Below are 21,379 nucleotides of genomic sequence, written 5' to 3' on the forward strand. Positions count from 1 at the left end.
ATAACGGCATTTCCTGGAGACGGAGCACTTGGGCAAGGACTCCTAGAAACAGCTCGCAGGGACGGCGAAGCTGAGACGGGGGAGATTAAAAAAAAGAAACAAACAAACAAAAAAAACCCCAAAACCAAAAAAAAGCCCCCTCTGCAGCACCGGATTCCTCCTCTGCTTGCAAAACAGCCGGCGCTGAGGTCCTATCTGACACCTCGGAGACGAAACAAAGCGGCGAGAGACCCCGAGAACCTGGGATGACCCCGTGAGGCTGGGGAGGGACGATGCCGGTGGCCAGAGCTGCAGCTCCCGTGGGCTGGGAGGGACCGGGGCAGCATCGCACGCCCGAAGAGGCGCAGGAAAAGTGGGTCATGGCTGGAGATCAAGATTTGGCCTAAAAAACACCCCCAAGGCAGCAGGGTGACAGGTAACCGCCCGTGGGGTGAGCGATGTGGGTCAAGTCGTGGTAGATACCCCTTGTAGGGCCAGCACAGGTACGGTCCCCCTGGGACCAGCAACGCCAACGCGGGAGGGACCCCCAGCAGGGGCAGCCCACCGCCACGTGCCCTCATCCCACGCATCCCGCGTGGCGGGGCGCAAATCACATCCCCCCACACCCCCCCCCCGGCGAGACCTTGGGCTGGTGCAGGGTTGGGGTTTGCACACGCAAGGGTGACAGCAAGGGACAGAGGCCACCGGTTGTCCTCTGGAGACCCCGGCTGAGCGCCCTGGGTGGAAAGCGCGGCGGTGCCCTGTCGTCTGGGCTCCCTTCCAGGCTCGTCATGGGACTCCCAGCAAATCCCCTGGGGCAATCCGATCTCCGGGACGCCGGGCACCTATCCCTCCCTCCGGCACGTCGGGTTTTCCACGGTTTAAGGTGCCAAAGTTCATTGATGGTCCTGGCACGGGCTGGGGCACACCCACGGGCCGCGCCACCCTTCGCGGGACGACGCAGGTCGCCCAAGCGAGGGGGAAAGGAACCAAGGTGCCGCAGGGATAAAAGCCACTTTGCAGCCGCGTGTAAAACCTTGGGGGGGGGGGGGGGGCGAAAGAAAATAAAAAATAATAAATAAAATAAAATAAAATAAAAAAATACAGAAATCACCCTCGTGACACATCCTACGTAAACACCAGAGGTTATATCGCTGCTAGTGGACGTTAGGCGGTTTTATTTCACGGGGCAGTCAGACTCGATGATGAAACTCTGTCTGAGGCTTCACGGAGACAAATGACACATGTTTCCCAGTAGTCCTTGAATGGCTATCAAATGTGTCATAGTTAGGAGCCAGCCTGGAGGGACTTTTTCTCCAGTAGCTCTTATTCCAGGAAATGAGTCTGCCCTGTGCATTCCCTAAATTTGTCAGTGATCTCGGAGGCATCTTCGGTAAAATTAGAAGGTCCGCTTTGGTAAAGTTTCTCCTAATTCTTGAGTAATTTAGGAGGCGAACTATAACCGTGTGGCCAAAGCCTCCTATCTGTTCCGGGAAGAGCTGACGGGCTCGTCGGGAAACACCGGGAGTGACGCGGTGCCGTCGTCCCTTTACAGCTCCGCTAAGGGTCCGAGGTGAAACCTTCACGACCACGTCCTTGTGCTGCCGCCTGCACCAGGTCACCCGGAGGTGACCGTCACCCCCACCCCCCCCCGACTCCCCGAGTGAGTTGCGCGGTCCCGTACGTGCCGTCTGTACCACCCACACACCTTCGCACGGATGCCAGCAGCTTGCACAACCCACAGGGTCGGGGGTCAGGGATGCGGAGCACGACTCTGGCTCCCAGGTCCCCTGGCGCGTGGCCGGGCGGGCAAATTCAGCTCCACAACGGGGTGGCCACGTGAAAAACCGAGGATTAGGAAGAGCGTCAGGTCCATACGAGCTCCTCGGCGATGCTGCGAGGTTGCCTGGAGGTCCCAGCTAGTTGGCACAGGACAGAAAGGTAGAATTTTTTACGCTGAGGGTGGGGAGCCCCTGGCCCAGGTTGCCCAGAGAGGTGGGAGACGCCCCATCCCTGGAAACATCCCAGGCCAGGTTGGACGGGGCTCTGAGCAACCTGGTCTGGTTGAAGATGTCCCTGGCGAGGTCGGGCTAGATCTTCAAACCCAAACCACCCTATGATCCTATGAAAAAACCCCCCACGCCAAAAAAGCCCTCGAAGCATCCATAGCGTGGAGCAGCGCGGTCTTTTTGCACCACGTGGTACCCGCCAAAACCACTCCAGTTTCCCCCCTTTGCCTTCCCATCCTGGGCTGGGCCAGGCCGGACCCGGGGCTGAGCTAAGGGCAGCACGGGGAAAGCTTGGTCAACCCTGTGCTACCAAATATCCGGCATGAAATAAATGACCGTCGGCGGTAGATGAGCCATCGCCCCACCACCTCGAACTGGAGATAGCGCGAGAAGAGCCTCTCGGCGGAGACGAGGCGGTCCAACTCCAGCGAAATCACGGAGAGAGCAAGTTTTAAAAAAAAAAAAATAATATCCAGTGCCCCCCCCTTCCCCCCCCGCCCCGGCCCCGCGCCTCCTCGCCTCCCTCCCCATGAACTCTTTTGAACTTGGAAAAACCAAACCAAAACAAGGCTGAGTTCAGCCCCGGTTCAAGTCATAGATAAAGTTCAACCTACTTCTAATTTTATCCCGACGGTTCCCACCGGAAAATAGGCTCTGGCGCGGCGCTGTGGGGGGAAAGCCACCCTGACCCCCCCCCCCCACCCCCACCCCTCCACCCCTCCGCCAGCCCCCCCGGGGTGTCCCCAGAACCCCCTGCCCATCACACCCGTACAGCGAGTACGGGGCCGCGTGCCCCAGCCATCCCATGGGAGCATCTCCTGGAGGTGACCATGGTGTCTCACCATCCCATGGGGTTGGTTGTCCCCCGCCGCGTCCAGGCAAGGCCACCCTGGCTTGGGACAGGTCTCCATGTGACGACTCCTGTTGGACTCGCCTTTGCTCAGGGGCTCCTCCGGGCTTTTTTTTTTTTTTTTGTCGTTGCTTCCCGTAGGAGCGGTGCTTTGAGGCAGGGGAGGAACTGGGGGCAAGGGGTTGTGCGGAGAATCACAGGATCGTCAAATGTGTGGGGTTGGAAGGGACCTTTAAAGGTCACCTAGTCCAGCCCCCCTGCAGTGAGCAGGGACGTCTTCCACGAGATCAAAAACGGACGAGAAATGGAGGAGCAAGGAGCCGTGGGGCTCCCTGCAACCTCCTCGCAGCATTTCCATGGGTGACATCGACGCGCGCGGGTGGTGGCGATTGCTGGTGGGATTTTTTTTTTTTGGGATGCAAGCCTAGCATGACCCAGGCATGACGTTTGCAGCAGAAAGAGCTAAAAAAAAAAAGGGAGACAGCCCTCGCGGCAAGGCGTTGGGGGTCCGAATTGGCGATGTAGGCACCAGGGACGGTCGCTTGTTCTCCAGGACAACTCAGCATCCCCGAGGAGGGGACCTCCTCGGCTGCGGAAAGGGAGCCGAGGTGGCCAAATGTGACGGCACCGAGCTGGAGAGGAGAAGGAGCTCCGTCTGCAAACACAGAGGGGACAGCAAAGAGCGATTTAAATTACAGGGCAGAGAGTAAATGGGGCAAAACAGGGGTAAATTGGGCTGCAAAGTAAGAAGCCAAGGAGCAGAGCCGGGTTATTTGGGCTTAGCCCCCCTGGGGGAGCGGGGAGCCCCCGCGGCGCCGCTTTTAAAGGTGCTCACGGAAGCAACGTAAAGGCAGTTTTATCGAAAGAACATATAGAGGACAATAAATCCACGCGACGGTTGTAAAAACCATCGATGGTCGAGCACCGGCAGGCTCTGCGTGCAGCGCAAGCCCTCTCCCAAATTGCTTCACAGCCCCCCCCCCCCCAAAAAGAAAATCAAATCGCGTTCATCTTTAGGAAATCGGCACAAACCCTGGCTTTCTAAACAAGCACGCCGCATTTTTGGGCGCTTTAAAAGAAGAGCGGAGCGGAGCCGCGAAGGGGGGAAGGGAGGGGATGGGATGGGATACGGGGAGGGGGTGGGGGGGGTGGTGGTGTGTGTTGGATTTCTCCCCCGAGTTGTAAAATACAGCCCGAGGGATCGAAGTTACCTGAGCTGTGAAACCATCCGCGACCTGGATTTCACAACCTTCGTCGTCTTTCTCTCCCCAGAGCAATATTTTACGGCGTTTGCCCTCAAAGCAGGTTTTCGTCAGACGACGCGTGTAATTACCACCAGACAGGTTTTTTGGTAACCCATCTCCTGACGCCGGGGGTTTTTTTTTTTTGTTTTTGTTTTTTTTTGTTTTGTTTTTTTTTCCTCCCACCCTCCCGCCGCGTAGCTGACGCTTTACCCAATCCGGCCTCTTCCAGATTTCCTTTGCAAGATGAATTTGAGCTCTTTGGGGGCCCAAAATTTAAAAAGATCCCCCCCCGCTAAAAAAAAAAAGAGTCATTTCAAAAATCGATCGCTGAGCTCGAAGGGTGCTGGTGGCATTAAGCGCTCGGAGACGTGGTGTCGCTTCTCCGTCCGCGAGGCTGATGGATGAGGAGAAACGCTTGGAGGTTTCTGTAGGATCAAGGGTCGGGTTTGGAGGTTTTGGGAGGAACAAGCCCCAGTTATGGTCCTTGATTGGCCAGGAGGGTTTGGAGAGGACATGGTAGGTGAAGAGGTAGGTCCTGCAAGGCTGCTGGAGGGGATGAACCTCCAGGAACCAGAGAGGGTCCATCCCAGTTCTACAGGCCCTTCTGCTCACTTCTTCTGCCCTTCCACCTGCAGTGGAGGTCCCAGCCATTGTAAGCAACACCCACACTGGTAAATTCGACGTAGCCACGGTCAGGGGTGGACAGTGTCCCATGTCCTTAACGTAACCAAGTCCATCCGTGACGCTCGCTTCCATTTCCATAACCCTTTGTGTTTCCTTTGCCCTCGGAAGCCCGTGTCTCCTTCAGCTCCCTGATGCAGCGCACCCAGGCCAGGTCCCCTGCCCAGGGGACAACAGTGTCCCCACACCTCATCTTTTCTGTACTGACACAGCCGCAGCGCCAAGGGAGATGCCAAGACCTACCAGGCAGCATCACTCGTGACACGGGGCATCGCCTGTTCCATCCTTCGGCCCCAGCGCAGGACCAACCGCGCCAGCGCCCTTACCGGCAGAGTTGGTCCAACCTGCTCGTAAAACCCTCCGGTAACGAGGGACGGATTGGCCATTGCATTGGCCATTGCATCCCAAAAACGTCGTGTGACAGATGACTTGGCTTGTTCCTGGGTGTTTGCATAGGGCTATAAAGTAGAAATATAGAAACCCCCCGTTCAGTCCTTCTCTAGACGATCACCAGAGGTTGCTTCAGGTTATTTTGACGGCGGCACCGGGGGAAACAACAAGCTGGTTCGTGCCATCTGCCGCTGAAAAGCTGACCCAGTAGGAACTGGTTTTGTCGTGTTATTTCTAGTTATTCCTGGGTCCTTCCCATAATTCCTGTTGTTGCATCAACTGGCTGTGACTTTTGCGCCAAGCGAGACAAATCCCTGCTGGTAACCGGGGGGAGAAAGACACCCAAATCTCTCTTCCAAAGCTACCCCTTCCCAGCACCCATCCCTGAACCCCCCCGTGAACCACCCTGGCCTATAGCCAGAGCCGTTGTGGGTCTGCTGGAGCCGGAGGTTGGCTTGTTCCACCAAATCCCAGTTTGTGAGCATCCATACCGGTTTCAGAAAGAGCTTTTCAACACCAGGGTTGGGCAGGGAGCAGCCAAGCCCAGAACGGGGACGGTCCCTGGGCCCCCATGACCGCCAAGATATATTAAATGAGAAAATAACCTGCAGTAAGCAGGAGATTTTGGAGCAGATGGATGGGCATCCCTGCAGATCCGAAGCTTTCAAGATGCAAGAATATTGCTGTGAATTCCTCGTGGCTGCCAAAAAACCAGGCAGCGGCAAAGAAAGAAACCCCATGGATCGGAGTAAATTTACTCGGCTTTCCTAAAAGACGGCAAACCTGCAAATAGCCGGGACGTTCCCCTCTTCCAGCAGCTCCACGTCTAATCCTGGATAATGAGGGGAGTTTTTAAACGCTCGTGCTGGCGGCAAAATGGAGAACAAAGAGGAATCGAAGTGACAAACGCTTAACGTATGGAATCATAGGCTCATACAACCATTTAGGTTGGAAAAGACTCTTAAGATCATCGAGTCCCACCATAAACCAAGCAACAGCACGGTAACGGCGTTGCTGCCGTGTTTGAAAGCCGAACCGGAGCTTAAATGATTATTGCTTTGGGTGCAACGACGATAATATTAAAACAATAACGCGGAAGACTATACGGCCTCTTCCTTTAGGATCCTACACTGTGATCACTAATTACCAAGCCGGAGATTTATGCGTCTTGGCTTTATGTCTATCCCAACCCTCGAGGCTCCTCCAAATGAATTCCTCGAGCTGTATTTCTGCAAAAAAGCATCCCGTCCTTGGGCTATAATGTAACGATTTAAACATTTCCAAGGATGCAGGCACCGCCTGTAACTCTTGGAGGGGGGCTCTGGTTATCCTGGCCCTTAAAGATGAGCGCGGGGTCTCAAGGAGGGACGGTCTTAGGAGCCCTCTTAGGGATTTTTTGGCTTCCTCCACCCCATGGAAAGGCATCACTCCCCTCGGAGCTGCAGCCTTCAAGGGGGGGATAGCGGCGTTCCAAAGGGAAAAGCCTTGGCGGATGGGATGCTAAGCCAGTGCCTCATCCCGTGCCGGCTCAAAGCCGGTTAACCATTTCCCTCCGGTCCCAGCCGTGCCACAGAGTTAATGGGGAAAAAATGCAAAGTCCCTCTCTCAAGAGAAATGCTGAGATTTCAAAATTCCATTCTGTCCTAAATTGTCCGGGTTTTTTTCACCAAACAAAGCGTTGCGTTTCGCCGTATGTTATGTTGCTGTGGCAATAACATTTAAACAACGTGTTTGGACTTCGTTAGCACAGAGCTTTTCAAGAACTTCCCATCGAGCTTTCCCGCGACAAGTTTCCACTTTGGGATAAGCGACGCCGGGAGGCGGCGAAGGTCTGAGGGGAGCAATCACCTCCACCGTGCGTTGCGTGCTCCTGGGCTCGCTGCAGCCTCTGCGCCTCTCCTCTTGGCCCTGCTGGCGGGAAACGCGCTGGTGTTTAATGTCTGTCCCCACATGGTGTCCTTCTTCGGTGTCCAAATATATGACATGAACACGTGGCCTCACCACCAAGGCAGGGAGGGAGCTGGGGCTGCTGGTGACCCCACGGTGGTCATTGATGATGGAGCTGGAAGTGTTCAAGGTCCCATCCCTGGAGGGGTTGAAGGCCAGGTTGGACGGAGCTTTGAGCAACCTGGTCTGGTGGGAGGTGTCCCTGTTCATGGCAGTGGGTGGAACTAGGTGGTCTTTAAGGTCCCTTCCAACTCCAACCATTCCATGATTTTTAAGTCAGGAAGCATTTAATAAACCCGAGGCTCTTTCCCTAAGTAGATATGGGCTTGCATGGAGCAGTGGGTGACTTGCAAGTGGCCTGCACCTCATTTTAACATCCCACCTATTTATTCATGACCTTAGATTTAGATGAGATGTGAGGAAGAAATTCTTTGGTGTGAGGGTGGTGAGCCCCTGGCCCAGGTTGCCCAGAGAAGCTGTGGCTGCCCCATCCCTGGAGGGGTTCAAGGCCAGGTTGGCCGGGGCTTGGAGCAACCTGGGCTGGTGGGAAGTGTCCCTGCCCAGGGCAGGGAGGGGTGGAACGAGACGATCTTTAAGGCCCCTTCCAACCCGAACCATTCTACGATTCTATGATTCTCTATCAACAAGTTGAGCCCCCAGCTGGCAGCTGGGGTCCCTCTGCCACGGCCCCACCTTCTTCCACCTCCTTTTTATATTTATTTTGCAGCTCGGCTGCGTTGCAGTGAGGTCCGAGCGCACGGTCACGTAGGGCGTTTCGCAAGAACGCTTCTTCAAAAGCAGGAACCGTTTCACCTCCAATTTTCAAGCCGGAGCCCGATGACACACGGGCACGAACCGCTCACCTCCAGTGACCCGCGTGGCTTCCCCGGGCCAACGCACCTATTTCAATTAGCCCAAAATGAATTGGCTTGGGCTAGAGAAGGGGTTTCCAGAGGAGACTTCTTACCGAAACCGTTTCATTTTTTAAAATTTTTTTTTTTTTAAAAGGTTGAAAGCGGTAAAAGGCAGAAGTGGTTTGCGAGCCCTGTGTGGTGTATCATTGGGCGAAGCGGGATTTGATAAATGGTGGTGGTGGTGGTGGTGGGGAGTCCTCCAACAGACCCTCCCCCCTTCCAAGTCCAGCTGAGGTAGGACACAAAGAGATGGGCAATTCCCATGGGAGGGAGGGTGGGGAGCGGGTCCAATCCATCACCCATCGACCTCCGAGCCCTTTGCGCCGCTCTTCATCCTCACCTCCGTGAAAAGCGATGAGGAGAAGGACCAAGAACCAACCCCAACCTACAGCAGTGGGCAGGATCCGACCCCGAGCCAGGACCATGGGCCAGGCCATCCCCACGGAGGGAAGGATCCGTCCCTCTGCTACGTCTCCAAGCAGACGCCGCTACGAATCTTTTTTTTTTCCCTCCCCCGTATCTTCTTTTTCTTCCATCCTACGCAAAGGTCTCTCCCAGGCCGGCACGAGCGACAGCGCGTACCCACAAAGAGATGGGGAAATGTCAAGCTTTAAACATTTATTACTCAGATGATGCGTTTTTATAGCATACAGTGGGGTCTGGATGTTCTATAAACAAAGACTGAATTGCCACAAAGAGTTATTATCATCTCCCTTGTTTTAACAGTCTCTGAAATGCCGAAAACGATGAATTTGTGTTTTTTCCCTAGTACGCGTATCTAGTCTTTATTCTCCCCAAAACCTTTTTTCTGTTTTTTTTTTTTTTTTTTTTTGGAAAAACTTTTAAATTTTTTTTTTTTTTTTTAAAGCGCTTAGTTTACCAAAGACGCTTAAATTAAAAACGTCGCTTCGTCTCCAAATGCGAATAAATACATTAAAAAAAAAAAAAAAACCAAAAAAAAAACCCAAAAAACCCAACCAAAACAAACGAACACCAATAGTGAACGGCTGGCGTTAACTCCGCGTTCCGCAAGACGCCGCGGCTCCCTTGGCGGTCGACGGTGGACTTTGCGACCCTTAGCGTCGTTTCTCCTGAAAAAAAATCCTGCAAGTATCACCGGGACCGGCTAAGAGCTAACACCAAAAAAGAGCAAAATTAGTGTAAAGCCATAAAATACCCAGCAGGGAAATGACCAAAAAAAAAAATAATAATAAAAAAAAATTAATCCTATGGAAGATTTTGAGAGACTTCCAAGTGAGGGCTGCTATAAAAATAAGCCTGAAAATAAATCATAAGTTATTCTGACAAGTTTTCCTTCAAAGCCATCAATCATGCCAAGAATAGATACTAATTAATCTCCTTCGGGGGAAGAGGGGAACCGAGCAAATTGCTTATTTTTCCTTCCCCCCCCCCTTTTTATTTCACCTCCACACACATCAGAATTCTCCGACCGGGGGTGAAATCCCCTCAGGGGGAAAAACCGAGCAAGTCACTTTGCGGGTAGCAAAAATCTTCAGTTTGGGAAAGAATTTCAGGGGGAATGAGGTGAATTCGATGCTGGCGAGTCCGGCAGGGAGCCGGCAAACCTGCTCTGCATCCGAGGGGGACCGGCGCGGCGGCGGCGACGGAGAGCATCGCTCCTCTGCAGATGCTTCAGCCACTCGCCTTTACACCAGCCCGAGGTTTGGCCCCATACGTATTTGGCCCGAAGAGGTTATTTTCCCCTTTGCCGATGTAACCGTAGGGGGGAAAAGTATTAAAACCCCACTTTTATTGAGCAGCGAAGACGGAATCTGGCTAATTCGGGGAGACGTCGCCGGCGGCTTCACGCGCCTTCAAAAATGCACGTTGTCGAATTAACGCTCTTTGGCGACCGTTTCTGAAGAAAGCCCCCCCCAGCGAAAAAAAGAGAAGAAAATACTCCACGACATCCCCTAGGTGCTCTCACGAGGAAGCCCCAAAACCTTCCCAGCGTCGCTCCCCGTCCTGCTCCATCGAACGACCTCGTGGCACCTGTTTGCCCAACGCGGTACCACGGTTAACGGTGCCATCGGCTTCCTGCTGATGGACTTCGGAAACATACCAGCGGCAGCACGTAATTTTGGGAGAAAAAAAAAAAAAACCCAACCAAACCAAACAAAACCCAACAACCCATTTTTGGTCAACGTTTTGATTCTCACGTATGAACGGACCGACGGACGTACCGAAGCGGTTAATGGCTGGATGAACGTACGTTAAACAGCGGAGATAAACGGCGAGACATGAAAAAAAACGACGGATTTCACATAAAAGTTCTTCGGCGGGAGAAATCCCAGCGCTGGAGGGGAACGTCACGGGCCGAGGCCAGTCGCTGGGGGTTGCAGGATTGCGCCCCGGTGGGAAAACTGAACAAACCCTCGCGGCCGGTCGGAAATGCTTAAGCAGGAATACTGCCACGTGGCTTACACTTCGCCTCTGAACGCCTCCTGATGCACTGAGGGGTGAAAAGTCAGGTTTTTAGATGCAAAATCTCCAATTCTCTGGGTTTTTCTTCTTTTTTTTTTTTTCTTTTTCTTTTTTTTCCCCTTCTTTCACTATATCCCGAGAGCAAATTCTGGGGGAAGGGGAAGGGAGAAGCTGCAGGGGCCGGAGCGGCGGTCTGGATCGCTGCCGGCAGGATCCCTGGCACCCCGACCCATCAGGCGACGGGTGTTAAATCCCCTTCTCAAGCAACATCCGCAACCCTGAGCCTTATAATACTGATGGGCTTTGCCGCATTAATCAAGTTCAGCTGCTCATTAATACTACCAAACCCCATTGCTACTAACGAAGCTGACCCAACGCAAGGCGCCGTCACCACGCCAAGCTCCAGGGTTCGAATCCATGAAGCAGAAATTCATTTTTCCGGCCAAGTCCAGTGCATCCCGCAATAATTTGGCTGCCTTCGGGGTAGACGGGAAAATTGATGCTCCCGTTTCCAGCTCGCTCCTCTTGCTCCGTGCGCGGATTAGAAGCCGCGGCAGCGGACAACCAGATGAAAATCCAAATAACGTGGAACCGCAGCATCGGGACTCTCGTCTCCTGCAACGCATTTTCTGCTGAAAATATCTGTCCTTTGTAAATTACGCAGCGAAAGCTTCCTCCCCATCGCGGACAGACCGACACATTCATAAGGCACCCGAGAACATACTGCACGTCCAAAGAGGTTGGGGTGAAATCTCTCTTCTCTAGAAGCCACCAGAAATTCAACGTTTTGCTTGGAAAAACGGGTTCGAGCTGCTGAGTTTTGACCCAGCCTGCTTGGTCCGGGCTCCATACATGCCGGCGCCGTGGCATAAATTCTCTTCTTATCACCGGGAAAGGAAAGTAAATCGAGTAACGGGAAGAAAACAGGACGGCTGCCGACATCGGGCTTTCCTTGGCTCCTCTTCTACTGCACGGACGAGACGGGGCAGCACGCGCCCCCATTAGGCTTCACCAAAATAAGCACCAGAAGCGATTTAGTAGGTAAAAGAATCGCTAGACAAGCAAATAAGGAGACCACCAAGTCTTGTTCATGCTTCGGGGAGCGCTGTAACAGCGTGGCGTGTCCCCCCGTACCAACATCTTCGCCCTCCAGGCATTTCCTCGCCCAGACGGCATCTCGCCATCACCCTCCACGGCCGTCCTCTCCCTCGGGATGCTCCAGCGCGGAGCAACCCGGGGATCCCCGAGCAACTCTCCCCTTCCGAAGACGTCACCCATCCCTCAAGGACACGGTGTCACTTAGACCCATCGCGGGACAGAGCCGCTCCTGTAGACCGCACGCACAGGTTCGCAAATTCAACTAGTTAGAAGCCAGGCTCAAAACCTCTATATTTGGCTTTTCCTACTTTTTCCTCTTCTTTTTCTCTCCTTTTTGCTATTCACATCTTGTCTTCTCTTTACCAGTCTCCAAAGAAGAACGTCAAACCTTCATTTCTCCCTTGCCCTGTACATTATTAGGCCCGACTATACCAGGCCTGGATTTAAATGGATAATTACAACCATGACAGTAATTACAATAAAGCACTCCTTCAATGGCAACAAACAAAAAAAAAAAGAATTATTACAAAAAAAAATAAAATTAAATGGGTTATAGCGTCTGAAGGATAACGGCAACTTGAACAGCAAGAGCCGCAGAATCCCCTGTTTCTTAGAGCTCCCGGCTACGACGACTCATTTCTCAATCCATCGAGGAGGTTACTGGCAAGACAACGGTGGCTACGTTACTTCTGCGGTGGCTTTTGGACTCCTTTAAAATACTCCTTCTGCTTCAGCATCTTCACGTAAACCATGAGGCAGCTCGCGGGACGGCGTCGCTTCCCCCGTCTCCGAGCCGCTCGCAATTGTCCGTTCGACGATAAACAAGAAAATAAGAAGAAAATACAAACGCTCGAGAAAAAAAGAAAACCCAGTGCAAATAAGAAAGTCGTCCCGCTCTCCGATCCGCTTTCGAAGGGGTGGTGAGTAGCGGGGGCGGGGGGGGACGGGGAAGGGGACACACACACACACAGAAAGTCGAAGACAAGAGGAAGGTTGCGGGGGGGGGAGAAAAACCTAACGCAAGTCCCCGGCTCGACAAAAGCCATCAATTACGAGCGTCTGGTGTAGTGTGTGTCTGGCTTTGTCCTCCCGAGACATCTGCTGCCTGCTGTCTCCTGCCAGTTGGCCGGGGCAAGGCAGGAGGACGGCGTGAAAACAATACTAGCCCCTACTTGGATTCGGTTTTTTTTTGTTTTTTTTCCTCTTTTTTTCCCCCCAAATTCTCCGTCTTCTTTCGAAAGCCAAACAATAACCCGGCGGGATGCGTTTGCTGCTGCTGCTGCTGCCGCTGCTGGAGCAATGAGTTCAGAAAAAGAAGCCCCCTAAAAGAAAACCACGGCGGGGAAGAGGGGTGGCACTTGGCGACGCGGCTGAAAAAGAAACATGCTTCTCCCTCCCCACCCCACGAACGTATTCTCGAGCATGCTGGGGTTTGGTCTGCTGGGGGATTTAAATCGGAAAAGCTCTCGCCGCAGCCCGTCATGGTGCATGTCTTCTTCTCGGCCCTTCCCACCCCACCTTGCCCTGCCCCTCAAGCCGTCAGTTTTTGGATGGTCTTGTTGTAGTACTGCGTGATGGTGGGCGTCAGGGGGTTCCAGTTGTTGGCGTGCAGCTCGATGACCTCCAGCAGCAGGGACCGCGTCAGCATGGACTCGGAGGGACACAGCATCTTGTCGCGTGCTATCGCCAACAGCTCCGTCATCATCTCGGGCAGCTGCTCCTCCAGCAGCCGGCCGGTGCTCTGCAGCTGTCAGGAGAAGAAGAGGTCAACCATGGCATACTGATCCTTAGGGGTCTCTTCCAACTTGAGATACTTCATGATTATCATAGAATCATAGAATGGTTTGGGTTGGAAGGGACCTTAAAGACCATCCAGTGCCACCCCCTGCCCTGGGCAGGGACACCTCCCACCACACCAGGTTGCTCCAAGCCCCGGCCAACCTGGCCTTCAACACCTCCAGGGATGGGGCAGCCACAGCTTCTCTGGGCAACCTGGGCCAGGGGCTCACCACCTTCACAGGAAAGAGTTTCTTCCTCAGATCTCATCTAAATCTCCCCTCTTCCAGTGTAAAACCGTTCCCCTTCGTCCCATGGCTCCCCTCCCTGATCCAGAGTCCCTCCCCAGCTTTCCAGGAGCCCCCTGAAGGACTGGAAGGGGCTCTAAGGTCTCTGCGGAGCCTTCTCTTCTCCAGGCTGAGCACCCTCAGCTCTATCAGCCTGTCCTCCCAGCAGAGGTCCTCCAGGCCTCCCAGCATCTTTGTTGGCCTCGAGAATCACCTCCCTCGACCTGCTGGCCACGCTTCTTGTGCTGCAGCCCAGGATACGGTTGGTTTTCTGGGCTGATTCGATGATATTAAAACACCGTGCTGGCTTTCGTAGACGCTCTCCACCCCTCCTGTCCTCCCCCGTTTGATGCGGCGGGGCGGGCAGGCAAGGTTAAAGGCGTCTCATGGCTTTTGAAAACCAAAACCACCCGGCAGCCGGCTCCAAGAGAGCTGAACATGAAGGGCGAGGTTTTCAAAAGCATCCGCGCCGGGCCGCTGGAGGAGCGAATGGTTCAGCTCCCACTGACTTCAAAGGCGGCGACGCTAGATTGCTTTGGGAAAAAAAAAAAAAAAAAAAGAAAAGAAAAGAAAAGAAAAGAGAAAAAAAAAAATCCCACCTAAAACTCAGGCTATTGTCAAAACAAAGCGCGGGCTGTGATGTGGTAGCCCTGCCTTCTACCTGGCCCTTCATTTACGCGCTGATTCACAGCTGTCAGTGACTCCCAGTCATTAATCGGAATAAGCAGAGCCCTCCTGTATGCATAACAAATCCCGCCCTGCCGAGATCTGCATTTATACCCGTCGTGCCGCTTCCCTGAGGACAGCCAAGGGTTTTTTTTTTTTGTTTTGTTTTGTTTTTTAAAACAATTACTCCTCGGAGAGCCACCCTGGAGCAGCGTTAAGCCCTAGGTGGTCTCAGAGAGGAGAAGGTCCGAGTGTGGAGCGGGCGGTGATGAGTCCACCATCACGGAAGGCTCACGGGGCTCGAACGCAGAAGCTCCCCAAAGTCCTAACCTTAAAAATGTAAAGTTCTCCTCCTGGGTCGAGGTGTCGCTTTGCTGAATTTCAAGCATTCAGGCGGCGATTTCGACCGCTCTCTGCAAGCAAAGCAGCCGTCCCCACGGGCCCATCACTTTCCAAAAGCAAAGTTAATGAAACTCTGCTACACTTGCACCAGGATTTCTCTGCAAAGCTGCTGCTGAGCACAGCAAACCTCTCCGTGTGAGCCACGGGGCAGCTTTTGCTCCAAGACAGGTGTTTTTGGGCTTAAAAAATAAATGCAGGGTGAGATCTGAAGGAACCAGGATGATGTAATTTTGTGGTGGGGCCCCAGCTACCAAACCTTTTGCATCAAAAGCCCAGGGATAAGAGTCTCAAGGGCCGTCTCTTATCTCACGGTGATGCCTTTTATCTACTCCGCTCTGGTGAGACCCCTCCTGCGGTACTGCGTCCAGCTCTGGAGTCCTCAGCATAGGAAAGACGTGGACCTGTTGGGAATGGGTCCAGAGGAGGCCACGAAGACGCTCTGAGGGCTGGAGCCCCTCCGCTGTGGGGACAGGCTGAGAGAGTTGGGGGGGTTCAGCCTGGAGAAGAGAAAGCTCCGGGGAGACCTTATTGCAGCCTTTTGGTAGTTAAACGGGGCTTAGAAGAAAGATGGGGACAAACTTTTTAGTAGGGCCGGTTGGGACAAGACAAGGGGTGGTGGCTTTAAACTGAAAGAGGGAAGATTCAGACTGGATACAAGGAAGAATTTTTTTCCAGTGAGGGTGGTGAGCCGCTGGCCCAGGCTGCCCAGAGAGGTGGGAGATGCCCCATCCCTGGAAACATTCCAGGCCAGGTTGGACGAGGCTCGGGGCAACCTGATTTAGTGGAAGATGTCCCTGCTCATGGCAGGGGGGTTGGACTAGATGGCCTTGAAAGGTCCCTTCCACCCAAACCATTCTGCGATTCTCTGTTTCTGTGACGCAAAGAGGCAACACGACTGTTGGGAAACATCTACTAGCACAACCGAGCACCCAAGGGACAAAGCAATGAGGACCAGGGCGGGTGATATAGGTGCTTCCCTACCTCCATGGAGCAGCAAAGCACAGCGTCTTCCTTCACATCCTGAGATTGCAACAACTGCAAAAGAGAGAAGACAGAGGCGGTGAGAAACGTGTGACCTCCTCGTCCTCCTTTATGAGCCTTCTTCCATCTCTTTGTCCAGCGTGGCGTTTGCCGCTTCCAGGAGGAAAGGACACAAAATCAGAAAAAGGGGAGGGAAGAGATTATCAAAACAAAAAAATTAAGAGAAACAGTGGCAAAGCACAGGGTAAAGTGAGCCAGCAAGTGGGGCATAATATAGATAATTTACATCAACGGCTTGCAGAATCAATTTTATTTAGGTTACATTGCTTTTTTAATCCCATGGTATGAGAAAACGCACTCGTTTCACATACGCGGCGCCTAAATACCACCATCAGATGACAACACTCGAGCAGCACGGCCCTGGGAGCGGCTGTTTGGAAGGGAAGGGCTCTGCCCGAGAGGCAGCCACCCCCCACCGAACCTCTCCGTCCCCGTGGGGACACTTTGAACAGCCGCAAAATGACCTGATGGGCAAGCGTCGCAGGCGACACGCCGTAATTAATACGGCTCCTTCTCGACTGATTGTACAGCGGCGCGAGCGCAACGGGTGGCGGTGAAACCACGGCGTCTTGCGGGCACCAACTCCAACCCAGGGACTTTGTATGACAAACAGGAGCTTGTGAGCACCAGGAACTTTCAAGAGAGACCCAGAAGGTTGCTGTGCATGGCACGGGATGGCGAAGGAAGGTGCTCACCCCTCTGGGGTCAGAGTTGGGGCACGCGGCGAGGGTCAACGGCTCTACCTGGCAACGGCGAAGCGTAAGAGCTCAACACATCTCACCCCACAAAGCTCGAAACCACGAGCAAGGGCCCCCCGAAACCGGATCCAAAATACACATTTTGCTTTGTTTTCAGCTTCGTGACTTCGTCACGCACACGCCGCCGCCGTTTCAGGTTTTTTGTTTTTTGGTTTTTTTTTTTTTTTCGCTAAAACCACAAGGGAAAGCAGAGTTTTCTGGTTGTTTTTCAAGCAGATAAAAAAAAAATCCGGAGTTTCTCAATCGGCCGACAGAGCGAGCGTTACGAAAAACACTGTACCACGAGGCGGCTGATAAAATCACCGGCGCTGGCAACACTTGAAGCCACGGCCGCTTCCACCCCATCACCTTGGCTTGAAAAAACCTTGCTGGCCCTCGGCTCATCCCTGCACGCAGCGGGGAGCTCGAGGGCATGCACTGAACACTGAGAAAAAGGAGAAAAATCGGGGAAACTGGCTTTATTAGTACCTGGAATTCATCAGGGAAAGGCCAACTTTGGCAAAGTGGCTGGACTTAATGAAAACTGTCCCCATCAAAATCGCTCAGCGGAACGAAACGGGCTCCGAAGTCGTCACGTCCTTTAGTTAAAATCGCACTTCTGATTCTCAGCCTTATCATCTCCCCTTCCCGCTCTCATTTTTTCGCGTTTCCTTTTCTTTACAAACAAACGCCGGTTTGTTTAGCAGCCCCACAACCGCTGGAAAACGGCTAGGGGGAAAAAAAAAAAAAAAAAGAAAGAAAGAAAGAAAAAAAAAAAGAGGTAATTCAAGGAATTATCGTTGCTCTCAAAGTTTTGTCTTCCCCCTCTGCTGTTTTCAGCAGAGCGCCGTTTCGTTTGCTTTGAAGACGGTGTTTACAGCATCTCGATGAGCATGTGGTCCATCAGTTTTTATCTCGCAGTAGCCAAAGGTTCAGCCAGGGTTTTGAAGACATGCAAGCCGTCCCCCCCCGCCCCCCCCCAAGTTTATCTTTCTGCTGAGTTGTTTGGAAAATGTTCGCGAAGCCCAAGCCGCGTGCTCCGAGATAAGTTCTCACAAACAGTTCGCAGATTCTTCGCAAAAAATAACCCCCATGAGATTATTTTAAACTCAACAAGAAGAAGGAAAAAAAAAAAAACCAACCCCAAAAACAATTAGGGACAAATATACACAGGCAGAAATTCAGCGCCGGGGTATTCCGCTCGTGAGCACGGCATGAAGCAGGGCTGCAAATTAAATATATATTCACCCTTCCTATTTTTGCTATTCTTTAGTGAATGTGGAAAACCAAAGCAAGAAAAGTGGAGTTCGGATTGATTAGGAAGGACCTACGGTGGCCCGATTCTAGCCCGCCCTTTGCCGTGGTCTCCTCCATGATCCTGCTCTCTGCCAGGGATACGCGGTCAGGGAAAGGCTGTAACGTCACTTGGACTTTCCTTACCCCAACTTCCCACCCGCAGAGTTGGGACAAGCTTCACTACCTCAAAAGACGGTTGTGAGGATGAATACGTCGCTGTCAAGTGCTCGGATATTTGGCTAATGAGGAATAGTCTTATCCACCTACGGCGAAACAAGAGACTACATCCCACCACCAGATTCGGGCAGGCACCCTCTTCCTTCATGCTGCCCTCCTGGACTTCATCTGAACAAGGAGAATGTATCTGCTCCATCTTGTCCATCAGGGCACCACGTGTTCCACCTCGTCCACCGAGGCACCACGTGTTCCACCTCATCCATCCAAGCACCACGCGCTCCATTGCTCTGTTGAGGCATTGCGTGCCCCACCTCGTCCATCCAGGCACCATGTGCCCCAACTCATCCATCCAGGCACGATAAGCTCCAGTGCTCCATCAAAGCACCAAGAGATCCCAGTCCCAAGGGCCACAGTTCAACCTCTGCCTCTGATACGTGGGTCAGGGAGGCCCACAACCTGCCCACCAAACTCAGGTATGGCCCTGCGCAGCAGAGCAGGGCCCAGTAGGCAGATCTGCTGGTGCTCCAGGAACCAGAGTCTCAAGTTGATGGCCACAGATGCTTGTCAGCCAACTGCATGAGTGCAACGATCATAGTTCAGGAGGATCAGAAAGACGTCACCGTTTCTCTGCGTGTTCCTGATCATAACTACGTTTCTAGCATGCTGGATGGGGGGGGTCTGGAGCTTCCCTGGGGTATAGGCAGCAGCTATTTGCTCCTGACCCCTACGTGCTGTGGCAGGAGGACAGCGAGCAGCGCAGTTTGCTCTCCCTAGCTTGGCATGGGCACTGAACTGCTGCTGAAGACAGACGGCAAGAGTTGCACCACTGCCTGGGGTCCTGCCGTCGATGTCCCCACCCACCGATGACACCTTGCTTGTATTTCTCAAAGGGTGCTTCATCCTCACCCACGGCTGCCCCATGTGGGCACCAGGCACCCCAAAGCAGTAGGGTGGTTGCCCTGATGGCACCGCAAGAAAACACCAGTGCAAACGCTTGGAGACCTCCAGGGAAATCACGACCCTGAAGTACCGGCACTTGCGTGACCATAAACCTGAACCCAACCAATTGCATTCACCATTTGCAATCTAATTCATATTGTACTTAAAATATTTTAACGTAAACACGTTATATCCATTAAATTGGCACTCCCACATTGGAATTATTATTCATTTAACTGTTTATAACTGCTCCTCCCTGCTGCGTGCATCTGCCCAAATCCCACCACGGGCACCGTCCCATCCTTCTCCACCAAGTTCCCACACGGTTCGAACCGGCTGACGAACGGGGATGAGGGAGTTGAAAAAAGGAGCGCGAGGCAGACAACAGGGCAGGTGAGATGAGACTCACACGCTTCTCGGTTTAACCTGTAATCATCCCCCGGAGGCTGGGGCTGTCTGCGAGAAAAAAACTTCCCTTTGCTCTCCAGCCGGTTTCCCCCGTATCGGGCGAAGCCGGGCAACGAAAGCAGCAGTTCCTGCTGGAAAGCAGACAAAGAGTCTGCTTGATTTCCTAAGAGAGGAGGCTGCATGCCAGAATCTGCCCGGCCAGTCATATAATACCCAACCTCGGTTGCGAAAGACTTCTCACTTTTGTTTCTGGTGCCGGACTAGCAGCTCTGCAGGGCGGTGGAAGATATCGGGCTCCTCCTCTTCCAAATTTCTGTGTCCTGCTGCGAGATGGAGCACCGGGCAAGGGCCTCCGTGAGGCCAGCGTGCCCAGGCTCCGGGTGCTAAATATTTTCGTAAGCAACCCAAAATAAATTGTAAGGTCTGCTCCTGGAAGTGCTGGGTGGTGGGGGAGCTGCAGTGCCTTGCAGGGTGGCTCTCGAGTGCAACCGGTTTCCGTGGCGTGCTACTGGGACCACTCTCCCCTGCCTTCTGTGGCCCCAAAACCTGCTCTTCACACCTTTGCAGAGGTAAGCATCATACGCCCCGTGGGGTAGGCATGCAACAGTGGTGGAGGGGGCAAAGAAGCCCCAAAACTGCAGCTGCGCTTCATCACGGAGGGAACCAGCTCGGTCCTCCTGAACAGCAAGGGATGCACATCCATGGGGTGTAGAGCACCGGGAGCAAACCAGAGCGCTAAGCGGATGGGATTCACATCCCCACGAATATTTGGGTTTATTATCTGCTTTCTGACATCATCTGAGCTGCTGAGAAGCTAAAGTGCTTACTTGGGATTCTCAGGGGTGCCCACGCCACGAGCAGGACCGGAGAACCTGCCCCGCCGTCCCTTATCACCCAACCGCGCAGGTTTAATTGTGTTCTTCAGCAATTCTGCCTGGGAGATGGAGTGGGAGCAGCCCAACGCATACATTACCCTTTCCAGCTGCAACGATATTTCTCCTGCGAGGCACAGTACTAATTATTGTGTGTGATATCGCTTGCAAAATGACATACAAGCAACGCTTGCCACAAACTACCTCTTAGCATGCAGCGCTTTCTGATGCTTCGGAGATGACTCCAACGTCAAAGCGCAGAAAGCTTGAAAACATCCACCCAGAGCCATGGCGGGGTTGGGACGTCTTTGAGACCCAGTGAAAGCTGGACCGACCGCAGCCCACGCGCCGCTTGCCCCGGCTCCCCCCGGCGGGCAGCTCAGGTTCAATCCGCCCAGCTCAGGTTCATCCATCCAGGTGGCAACACGCACGGACATCCAGACAGCCTGGGGCGTGAAGCTCCAGCCTCGCAACCTCGGTCCCTGCCCACAGGTATGCTTTTCATCTAACGTCTAGGTCACGAGGAGGTGCCCGCTGGTATTCCCCCTGGGAAGCGCGGACCACGACCGCAGAGGAACCGACGTGTTGCAAACGCATCATCCAGGTGGGGCAACCAGCAACCTGGTGTAAAACGAGGCAACGGGTGAAAACGGAGACACGTTTCGATTAGGAAGAAGGAAAAAACCAGCTACTTGAGCCGCTTGGAGCTTAAGCAGAATGACCGTATCGTACTTGAAAGGGTGCAGGAGAGATGCCGCTCCCCAGTCCTGTTTTTAACCAGTGGAGCCCTTGGGAAGGGCTGTGGTGGACTTGGTCCTTGAGAAGACGGCTCTGTTCCACCTCTGTGGTCGGGATCATCACGGACACCCCCTTAGAAGGGGGCTTTACAGAAAGATCGGGATGGACTTTTTAGTGGGACCTGTTGCGACGGGACAAGGGGCGATGGTTTTAAACTAAAAGAGGGGAGATTCAGACGAGACAGAACGAAGAACTTTTTTCCAATGAGGGTGGTGAGACACTGGCCCAGGTTGCCCAGAGAGGTGGGAGATGCCCCGTCCCTGGAAACATTCCAGGCCAGGTTGGACGGGGCTCTGAGCAACCCGATCTAGTTGAAGATGTCCCTGCTCGTTGGACTAGATGGCCTTGAAAGGTCTCTTCCAACCCAAACCATTCTGTGACTCTACGGTTCTATGACCATCCCCTACAACCGTGAGCGCCGTG

At 53.3% G+C, this 21,379-nt stretch overlaps 1 protein-coding gene across 5 annotated transcripts in view; it reads right to left on the reverse strand.

The window, feature by feature from the left end:
- Positions 1-8,340: 8,340 nt before the first annotated feature.
- Positions 8,341-21,379, reverse strand: part of LOC128902051 (CBP80/20-dependent translation initiation factor-like) — a 157,347-nt gene continuing 144,308 nt past the window's right edge. For 2 of the 5 annotated variants that reach the window (XM_054184380.1, XM_054184381.1), the window contains 2 exons: positions 15,670-15,723; positions 8,341-13,304 (listed from right to left, as the gene is read on the reverse strand). In XM_054184380.1, the coding sequence (XP_054040355.1) occupies positions 13,089-13,304; positions 15,670-15,723 (270 nt within the window). In that variant the 3' untranslated portion in view covers positions 8,341-13,088. The remainder of the gene's footprint in view (positions 13,305-15,669; positions 15,724-21,379) is intronic. The other 3 variants (XM_054184379.1, XM_054184378.1, XM_054184377.1) reach the window with 2 other exon arrangements.

The sequence above is a fragment of the Rissa tridactyla genome, chromosome W, assembly GCF_028500815.1.
Source record: "Rissa tridactyla isolate bRisTri1 chromosome W, bRisTri1.patW.cur.20221130, whole genome shotgun sequence".
NCBI classification, from domain to species: domain Eukaryota; kingdom Metazoa; phylum Chordata; class Aves; order Charadriiformes; family Laridae; genus Rissa; species Rissa tridactyla.